This window comes from Neovison vison, chromosome 10, assembly GCF_020171115.1.
Source record: "Neovison vison isolate M4711 chromosome 10, ASM_NN_V1, whole genome shotgun sequence".
In the NCBI taxonomy this organism is placed as follows: Eukaryota; Metazoa; Chordata; class Mammalia; order Carnivora; family Mustelidae; genus Neogale; species Neogale vison.
Window position 1 is genome coordinate 63,679,977 of NC_058100.1, and position 10,524 is coordinate 63,690,500.

Sequence of the window (10,524 nt, forward strand, 5' to 3'; positions counted from 1 at the left end):
CTCTCTCTGAGTTTTAGAATGTCCAAGTTTTACAAATGCTTGCCTTCAACTAAAAGAGCTCTTTGGCAAATTAATTTTAGCAATACCACCTGGAGGTAGAGAAAATAGCTCATATTTACAACACATATGGACACACATTCAGATGGAAACAAAATCTTAGAGCTTTTATTTTTACTAATATTTGTGGAGAGGACAGGAAGACCCAATTTTTAAATACCTCCCTCTATTTTTTTTTTTTCCCCTGATGAAAAACTCTCTTATGTTTGTATTTCAAAGAATGGTTCTTAGGTCCCAGGAAAGATGGGAGTAGAAGATTTGCATCACAAAGGCACAGAGTAAATATCCAAAATTTCTCCGAGGTAGAGATTGGGAGCATATCTGCTTATTATCAGAGATGCTGGAGGCTGGGCACAAGAGCCATTTTAGCAGTTTTTATTTTAAAAAGCCTTCCTCCCTCCCTTTTTTCCTTCAGTCTCAGGTGACAGTGGGCTGTGTTTACCTTACAAAGACATGATAATATTTACAATTTCAAGGGACAGAGAAAGAATGAAAAATGTTTTCCCCCCTCAAGTTTCAGGGTAATTGCTATCAAAAACTTACCCCCCCCTTTTTTTTAATAGAGGGGAATTTTTTTCTGCTATTGTGTCTATATCTACGATCCTTTTGAGAGGAAGAGGCAAGTTTTAGGGATTAGTAAAGATGGGTGGGCTTTGACTTTTATTTTTAGAGTTGCATTTCTGGTTTTGTAGAGCTTTGTAAGACAAAGACAGTTGTTTCTAATTCCCCCAAAGAACTGGATTACAGCCTGAATATCAAGGGACTGGCCTGCTTTTTAAACTAAATTTGCTTCTTTATATCAGGGGATTTTTAAGTAAAATGGGAATCAAAAGACTTATGCTTTTGTAGAGTCTATATAAAGCATTTCAACAAAAGCCTTTTTTCTGACAAAATTTAACCTTGGTTCTATTATTCCCTGAATATTAGCTTTTTGAGGTCATTTGTAGGAGGGCTACAGAGAAATGTTGGTCCTGTTTCCTCTGTGGAAGGGAGGTTATGAATAGTCATCAACCAATTCCTCTCTAACTTTGGTAGGATTTTCGGAGGAGGGGGTGGGGGAAGGTCTTTATAATTTAAAAGTTCTGCTGCTGTCCAGGCAAAATAATTCTTCTGCAGTGGGGGATCTAGGACACACCTGTAAAGGACATGGCACAGGAATGCCTAAAGCTGGCAGATCCTGCTTATACATCTAGCCTGGGGATGTAGGATCAAAGCCAGCCTCACTGCCAACCTTGGGTGCTTTTATTAAGTTCATTTCCTGGCATTCAGCTTTTATGTAAGTAACTTGCATACCTTGAACCCAGAGAATAGGCTGGATGCTCCCTGGACATCTTGTAGGGAAAGGGAAGTTAAAACAGGCAGATTTTAGGAAAATTTGCATTGGATGTGGGCATTTATTTTTGTGCTAAGTCTAATTTCTGTTCTTGCATCTTGTCAAAGGACTCCCTAAGGTTAGCTGTTATACTAATAATACAATCGGGAGCTCTCTATAAAAAATATTTTTCTTCTAAAGAGAGCCAATTTAAAGGATCCATCACCTGGCCATTGAGGAGTAGGATCTATTAATAGCAACTCAAACCAAAAAACCTTTTAATGGCTTAACCAAAGACACAAGTGTCATTCAAAGAGGGCATAGATGATGCAGCCGCCATGATCCAAAATTTACTCCCAAGATTAGTCTGAGGAAGAAAAGGTCTTCACTGCACAGGCAGTAAGGATGGTGTCCTGAAATGGTGTCTGGTCTTGTTGTGCCCAAATTCCGAGACCCCCCAAAGACGACCACCAGAGTCCCGAGTCAAAGCCAAACAGCAAGGGTCGTTTATTATGAGTCGAACCCGGACCTCCACGCACTTGTTGCTGGTGACGCTAAGAGGTCCTGAGCTCAGGATCACAGCACTTTTTATGCACTATTTTTGGGGAGGCAGGGACTTAGCATACAGCATAGTATCTCATAACAAATCACTACATACCACGGGAAAATCAAACAGCAACTCTCTAATATGACGGGTGCGCTACAGAGAGGGAAAAGGCTGGGAACAGATTATTGGTTCGGTCAAAGGGCTGTCATTCTTCAAACTGCTTGGTTGGCACCGCTAGGGTATGTGTCACCTCAGGATTGGCTGGGGTCTCCCTGTCAAGCCGCGGGGAGCCAGATGGTTATTATCTCCTGTACCCAAAGCTGGGTGGGGGTTCCGGGAACAGTCACTTTGTCACATCCAATTCTGGGTGGGGGTTTCTCTGGCGCCAGATGGCTGTTATCTCTCGGCCCAGAGCCCAGTGGGGGTCCGGGAGCGGCCACTCTGCTAGGTTCCAGGTTGTGTGGTTACAGAGTGCCCACAGAAAGTTTGCTGGTAATTTTCCATCTCCTCATGGGTTAGCAAGCGAAGGTACAGAAGCAGAAATAGTGGTTATGGTTATAATTTAGGCATCTCAGTCTCTTACGGAATCATAAGAGTCCTCCAGTCACAGGCCACTCATCTGTGATACTAGGCAGGTGCTATTGAAATGGGACTTCCCAGCATTTATAAGCAATGAAGGTTGAGAGGATAAAGGTTCCTATGGTCTAGACATGCTCTCATGGCAAACACCATGAGAGGTGGCAAGGCCCAGGATGAAAGGTCGGGGGGAGAGAGAGAGAGTCGGAGTTCGATCCCTAGTCTTTTCAGCTAACCACCAAGGGTACCCTGGTAAACACATCCTTCAAATGATGGAGACCAAAGAGAATATTCTCACGGGTCACAAAGCCAAGCTCTTAGGACACAGAACCAAAAAAAGGAAAAATCTTATATGCATCTTAACCATTTTAGCTAAAGCCTTGGGTCTCTTGTGGTGTGGAAATATTGGGGTTCAGAGCAAATTGCCAAGAGAGAATTCTTGAGAATGTCTTCAGCGCAAAAAGGTGGTTTTATTAAAGCACAGGGACTGGACCCATGGGCAGAAAGAGCTGCACTGGGGCCGTGAGAAAGTGGCCAGTTCTATATTTTTAAGTTGGGATTAGAGAAAGCACAAACCTCCAAGGTAGTTTGGAAATAAGGTCTCCAGGACCCTGGGTGAGCTAGCTGTTATTTGGAAAAGGTCATTTATTACTGTTAAGTAAAAACTCAATCATGAGATCGTTCAGATGTGTATCAGTGGGCCATATGCTTGGAGGATGATTGCTAACAAAGGAAGTTTTCCAAAGGAATTTCTATATGTTTAAAGTAGACTCACAGGATCCTGGGGCAGGGGTGGAGAAGATTGGGTGGAGGGGGTGGAGGAGGGGTCAGGCAAAAATTTCCTTTTGCCCTTAGCAAAGTGTCAACATTGAGGCCATTGAGCTCCCAGAGGAAGGTCACTCTGCCTGTTTCAAGGACTTGTCAATGGGCTGTAAGTAGTAAGGAAATTTAATTTTTAAAAAGATTTTATTTATTTATTTGACAGAGAGTGAGATCACAAGTAGGCAGAGAGGCAGACAGAGAGAGAGGAGGAAACAGGCTCCCTGCTGAGCAGAGAGCCAGACATGGGGCTTGATCTTAGGACCCTGAGATCATGACCGGAGTAGAAGGCAGAGGCTTAATCCACTGAGCCACCTGGGTGCCCCAGAAAATTTAATTTTTCTTTTGCTTGTTTCCCACATCATTCCCCCCTGAATAATTTTGACCCTTAAATCTTTAAGGTTTCTCGGGGTGGAAGGTCTTATCTTCTGTAGCTTTCTTCTGATGAATATGGGGATGGAGACATCCCTATCTGTGGGTCAACATTGGTCAGTTGGGGGCTTATACATATAGGAATTATAAAGGCAGAGGCAGCTGAATTCAAGGAAGACCACATGCTGGATCTTCCCAAGTGGAAAGGAGCATCTGTTGGCTTGAGTTATGGCAGGAAAGGGGTCTCTGCACCAGGTGGAGAGACATGGGAGAAATCAGCAAACATGATTAGAATAACAAAAAGAAAAAAGAAGCCCAAATAAAAGTCCTTTGAGAGTTGGCAAAAATCCTCTTGGAGTCCAGGGGTTCAACCAATCATTTAAAGAAAGAGAGGGATCCTTTTAAGTGCCAATTTGAGTATTCATGTTAGAAACCCAGAAATGTTTTTTGTGATAATCTGGAATGTTATTATGACAGCACAAATTCTACCTTGTGCAGCAATTAAAACATCTAATGCCATTCTAGTTCGTAAATCTGCTTTATGCATGTGTGTTACTTCAGCATTTAATAGGGAAATGCTATTTTGAATGTCATTTAGGGCTTTGACTGGGTACTTGTCAAGTGCTTCCATGTGCCAAATGACATCCTCCAGTATCAAAGAGGGAACAAAGATGAACACTAGATGTTCATACCAATGAAACAGAACATATCCACTATTGTTTTTCTTTCTTTCTTTCTTTTTAAGATTTTTATTTATGTATTTGACAGATCACAAGTAGGCAGAGGCAGGCAAAGAAAGAGAGGGGGAAGCAGGCTCCCTGCTGAGTAGAGAGCCTGATGCGGGGCTTGATCCCAGGACCCTGAAATCATGACCGGAGTAGAAGGCAGAGGCGTACTCCACTGAGCCACCCAGGCGCCACACCCCACCGCTGTGGTTTTAAATTTGGAAGGTTGGATGGGTTTTAATAATATGTCCATGCCTCCAGGCTAAACCCAGAGTACAGTGGCCTATCCAGCCTGGGGGAAGCCACTGCCATGAGTCAAAACCACATAGTCACTGGTTCCCATTAGGAGCCAGGCATCCAATTCTGGGCCTCCTTGAGCGGCAGTCAGGATACCAAGGGCTACTTGGTTTTGGATCCTCCTTTCCAGAGGACTGTGGATGCTAGGCCCAATGTAAATAGTAATCAGTTGTTAAGGCCTGCGCTATTTGCTGAGTTGTTTGTATGATAAAAGATGGTCTGTTATCACATTGTAGGGACCAACGGAGTCCAAATCTAGGGACAATTTCTTTTAGCAAATTTTTGTCACCTCAGTGGTCTTCCTGTCTTATAAGGAGAGGCCTCAATCCATGCAGGAAAGGTGTCTACATAAACCAGTAAGTACTTATATTCTTTACAAGGTGGCATTTGCATAAAATCTAATTGCCATTCCTCTGCAGGATACATCCCCTGCCTTCCGACTGGCCCTAAAAGAGGGGGGGGGCGAGACTCACTCTAGGATTTGCTTGCTGCAGATAGCACATGATTGACCTGTTTAATGGTAGTGGTTAAGCTAATTCCACCAGAGATATTTTAAACCATTTGTTCCAGGGCCTTTTTACCCAAATGGATAGCTTGGTCTAAACCCTATATTACCTTCCATTCATTATTTGTGGGTATAAAGGATTTTCTCTCCTTATTAAGAAGCCAGTCCTGTGCTTATTTTGTATATCCTCATTCCTGGGCTATGTGAATTTCTTGATTTGAATAGACAGGAGTTATGGGCTTTATTGGAATTAAGACTGGCATAAGAATTCAGTGTGTTGATTTTGTGCTGCCTGCTTAGCTGTATGTCTGCTAAATTGTTGCCTTTAGATTCTAAAGTCATATCCTTTTGATGTCCTTGGAGGGGAATTACAGCTCCCTCCTTAGGTAGGCTTACACTCTCAAGAAGAGTCATAATTTCAGGCCCATATTTGACTGGGGAGCTATGGCTCGGCAATAATCCTCTTTCCTTCCAAATTCCTCCATGAGCCTGTAGGACTAGGAAGGCATATTTAGAGTTAGTATAGATATTATTCGAGGCCCTTCGCTAATTGTAAAGCACGAGTGAACACTCCTAACTCTGCTTTTTGGGAAGACACATATGATGGGAGGGCTTTGGCCTCAAAATTGGGGTTAGACTGACTCATAGCGTACCCAGCTTTTCTTATCCTCCTTTCCATGAAACAACCGCCATCAGCAAACCAACTGTCATCACGTTTTCAATAGGGACTCTTTTAAATCTGGTCTGCTGGAATAAACAAGATCAATAATCTCTGAACAGTCATGTTCTAACATGGAAATGTGATGGTCAGGCCTGGGCACAAGAGTAGCTGGGCTTAAAGTCTGACAAATTTTAAGTATTATTTCAGGTGTATCTAAGAGCGTAGGCTGGTATTTAATAAGTCAGCCTCCCCTCATCCATTGGTGGTTTTTGGTCTCTAAGACACTCTGGATCTGATGTGGAGTCATCACTGTCAGGGACTATCCCATAGTGAGGTCTGATGCTTCCTCTACCAGGAGGGCTGTTGTGTGCTTGGCTAAAGCCTCTTTTTGCAATTTTACCTCCATAGAGGTATTCCCAGGACAAATATGGCAGAGGGATAAAACCATCAAGAAGCCCTCTTTGTTTTAGGTCTAGTCTTAATAATACCCTAATTATAAGAAATCACTGGGAAGTGGTAGAAGACTTGCTCAGGAGACAAGCATATTTCCAAATGCATCCTCCAATCCAATCATAAGGAAAGTGGGGTCATCCATTATCTTCACAAGTCCATAGTTAACCCCATAGTGTGGGTTACACTCTGACTTTTAGGGAACGATATTGTCATTCGAGCTATACAGAATTGGTTAAGGTGCTAGTTGTGTTTTCCAGTTGTTTGGGAGTCAATTCCATTTTCCAGCTGCTCAAATAATCATATGCCCCTGAGGTCCTCTTACTATCCCCACAGAATAACAAGCATGAGGATTGTCTATACATGAGCTATAGTGGCAATTTCTCTGAAGTTTACCTCAAGTTGTCTAGTTTCGGCAAACAGCAGTTAAAAACAATCAGAACTAGAATTTAACATCCACAAAGGTGTGTAATTGAAACATAATTCTTTCTCTCTATAATCACTCCTAATTCCAGAGATACCCAAATCAAGACTAATTCGTTTGAAAAGCAAGTCCATTTTTTTTTTTTAAGTGGCCTAATTATTTACCTAAGTTCAGCAACAATAGCAACTGGCTGTATAGATTTTTCAAAATCAGCTTTGCTAGAAAGTTTTCATAAGGAACCTAGACCGAACTTTTAGTAGCCTCTCCAGGCCAGAAGCCAAGCCAATTACTTGCCATCAGGCACACCAGCAATACCTGTAAATTTGGGTGAATTTCTCTACTTGTGGTCCCCAAAGTATCCTGAGGTTCATGTACCTGCCAGGGAGTGACATTCTTTACTCACCCGGTGAGGCTGCTGGGAACTCTGTATCAGGCCAACATTTCCAAGGGGTTTTATGGCTCCATGTTTCATAAAGTCAACCTCAATTTCTCAAAGCTGTTTGGTCATATCTGAGTCTATGCATGTCTCTCAAATATGACATTCCAGTCAAAGTCTTGGTAAAATAACCAGCGTTTCCAATGGTGTCCTTTTACAAGGAGAACAGATTCTTATTGAACTTATGCAAATGAGTATGATTGCCACAGAAGAAAGAATACTTACTGAGACTTTTTGAATTTCAGAGGGTTCAGATAGAAAGAAAAGTTAAATGCCTCAGTTTGTTCACAAAGGAGTATTTTATTGTATTTTTCTAAGTCATAGATATCTTAAGAGAAATTTTCCTTAATCTAGAAGAACATTAGAGAACCAGCAATATTTTAAACAAGAGTCCAAAAACTATAATCATACTTCTCAATTCATTGAGTCCCATCTTACTGATTCTTATTTAGTTTGAATGTAGCTTTTTAGTTCTGGAAATTCTTACCCATTTCAGCTTTATGATCTTAAAGATAACAAATACTCTGTTTGTCCTAAAAATCTTTTTTATGAGTCTCCTTGAAGATGAAACATGTTTTATAAGAGCATCAGAACACTTACAAATGACAAAAACTCAGAAATGGACATTGTTAATGAAATGATTTTGATGAGGAATAGAAGCCTGGCTGAAGACAAACCAACCCCCCTGCAACTCCCCCTCCCCCGCCCCTTGGAACATGTGTGACATTCTTCCAGGGACCTCCTAACTATCTTAATGTTAATACCTTGCTAGAGGGGAAAACCACCTTAGACTTGACAATGCCAGGGCCTCAGAAATCTTGTAAGTCAGTCCTTTTTAGCATATGAAAGTCTTTTGAAACCTCCCTTTTCCTTACTTCCCCCAAATCCCCAAGTATATAACCACCACTCCTCAAGACCCCTGTACAGCAGCTTCTACTGCCACCGGTATTGTCTCTGTGCTTTAATGAAACCACCATTTTGCACCAAAGATGTCTCAAGAATTCTTTCTTGGTGGTTGGCTCCAGACGGCACCCCACAGAACTTCACCTAGATTCCAAAACCCCATCAATATGAGTTCATTAGGATGCAATTGCCAAGCAAATACACTTATTTCTGTGATAGAGAACACTTCAGTAATCAGAATATCAAGTGATGACCTTATATTAGAATGTAACACACCAAATAAACAAGCCTAATTAGTCAGAGAGATTTCGTTTATGACTTAAATCTTGGGAAAGTTCATTAAAGCCTTAGAAAGTCTTAGGCACATGCCTTAATAGGATTATAGATCACCAAAGACCAGATAAAGACAAAACAGAGCCACTGGTTTTTCTGTGCAAAGAGAAAACATCTTTGTTCACATTTTCTCATCAAGAGCAGATCAACAATCCAGACAAAAGAAAACTTGTCTTTTTAACAGAGAGAAAGCAGAATTCCAATTTTATACCTGTATATTTTTAAAAACATTTATGTATTTATTTCATAGAGAGAGAGAGAGCTTGAAAGCATGGGAAGGAGGGGGAAAGAACCCTAAGCGGATTCCACTCTGAGTGTGGAGCCTGACAGGGAGCTCAGTCCCACCGCCCCAAGACCATGACCACCTGAGCTGAAACCAAGAGTCCAAGGCTTAACTGACTTAGTTAGCCACCTCAGCACTCCACCAGTGTATTTTAAAAATCCATTTATGTCAACCTCAGTTCATCCTGACCACATTTAAATTTTCTTTCCAAGGATTTCCCTTCACAAACCTTCTACAACTTTCCTCTGCATTCAGATTTTTTCCCAATTGATTCTTCTCAAATTAGTCTCAGTTAGGGGGCCTGGGTGGCTCAGTCAGTTAAGCATCTGCCTTCGGCTCAGGTCATGATCCCACAGTCCTGGAATCCAGTCCCACATTGGGCTCCCTGCTCAGCAGGGAAAGTGCTTCTCTCTCTCTCTGTCTGCTGCTCCCTGTGCTTGTTCTCTCTCTTTTGTTAACTCTTTCTTTCTTTCTATCTCTCTCTCCCTGTCAAATAAATAAATAAAACCTTTAAAAAAAAGTCTCAGGACAAAATTACCTTATTTTACCTTCCACAAAAATATATTCCCATTTCTTAGATCATTCTTATACATACAGAATTGCTTCCCTTATTTCCATCAGTCTTAATTACATTTAGCCGAATTTTAACCCTTAGAAACCTTAGTCTCCGGTGAAAACTAAATAGTAATAAATTGTGAACTGTTACACCAGAATTCTTTAGATGGCAAATTTACAGATACATTTAAGCACAAAGCAGGTTTTCTAACAGACCCAAATATCCTTAGTTTCTCTGCAATAAGAAGTCAAAAGCAGATAAACCTTATGTTTAGTAATCAATACTTTAGCACTTCATTCCATTTGGAAAATACCTAGATGTCCAGTGAATCCAATCTCAATTTAACAACCAAACAAAACTTTAAACTCAGGTTACCAAACATTTTGAATGCTATCATAACAATTCCCCATGAAAACTTCGAGACGGACAAAACTAGCTATCGTCTTAAGTCATCTTTTTTGCTAACATATGCCAACAGAGAAAACATGAGTTTGACTTTTAGTAAACCTTGGTAGAATCAAAGTTTTGTACTTGGTGCCAAGAATGCTAAAGACCTATCTAGCTTAAGCCAACAAATTTAAATTAGTTTAAATATCAAATTATGTTCCACCTGGGTCCACTTAAAAGCCAATCAATTTGTTCCCCATTGTCATTTTTACCTGGGGCACCGTGGGGCAATCTGAAGTGGGTGGTGTTAAGTCCGGGGGTGCTCTTCACTCCATGGCAGCGAGGGGAGGAGGAGGAGCCAACGGCACCAGAGGCACTGAGAATGGTATAGGAACCAGTTATACAGGCCCTACCCAAGGTGCTGCAGAAATAGGAGGAGGGGGAGGGAAAGGTAGGAGGCCAGGAGCTGCCAGAAGGCAGAGAAAAAGGGTTCCTTGTTCTAAACCTCATTAGTTCACAGATGAGCAGAAATCATGTTATGGGTATTGTTTGTTTGTTTGTTTTCCCCACCAAAGCAGAAATATCTAGTTGATGTTGGGGTAAAGAAGACAGGGCACTTCCCTGAAACAAAGGGAGTTTTGGCAGCTGCTTGGGAATATTCCTTAAAGTTCCCATCCTTTGGTACACTAACCACAGTTGGCTCCAATTGTAGCCATTAACCCGGGAAACGAATGAGGGAGAAGCTCCCACATGTATTAGGAGGAGAAATGGTGAGAGGGTCAGTGTCCCTTTTATCAGGGGTGGCTGGTTTCCTCCAGCAACCTAAGTTCTGGCAGGAGGAAACCTGTTTAGATAGGTTTATTAATAATAATTATTTAGAT

General features: G+C 41.5%; 1 protein-coding gene across 1 annotated transcript in view; it reads right to left on the minus strand.

Annotated features, from left to right (window-relative positions):
- The window catches only part of HSD11B1 (hydroxysteroid 11-beta dehydrogenase 1), a 50,235-nt gene extending 40,082 nt beyond the window's left edge, over positions 1–10,153 (minus strand). Inside the window, 1 exon segment of the mRNA XM_044267489.1 lies at positions 9,916–10,153. Within this exon segment, the coding sequence (XP_044123424.1) occupies positions 9,916–10,153 (238 nt within the window).
- Between the last annotated feature and the right edge of the window lie 371 nt (positions 10,154–10,524).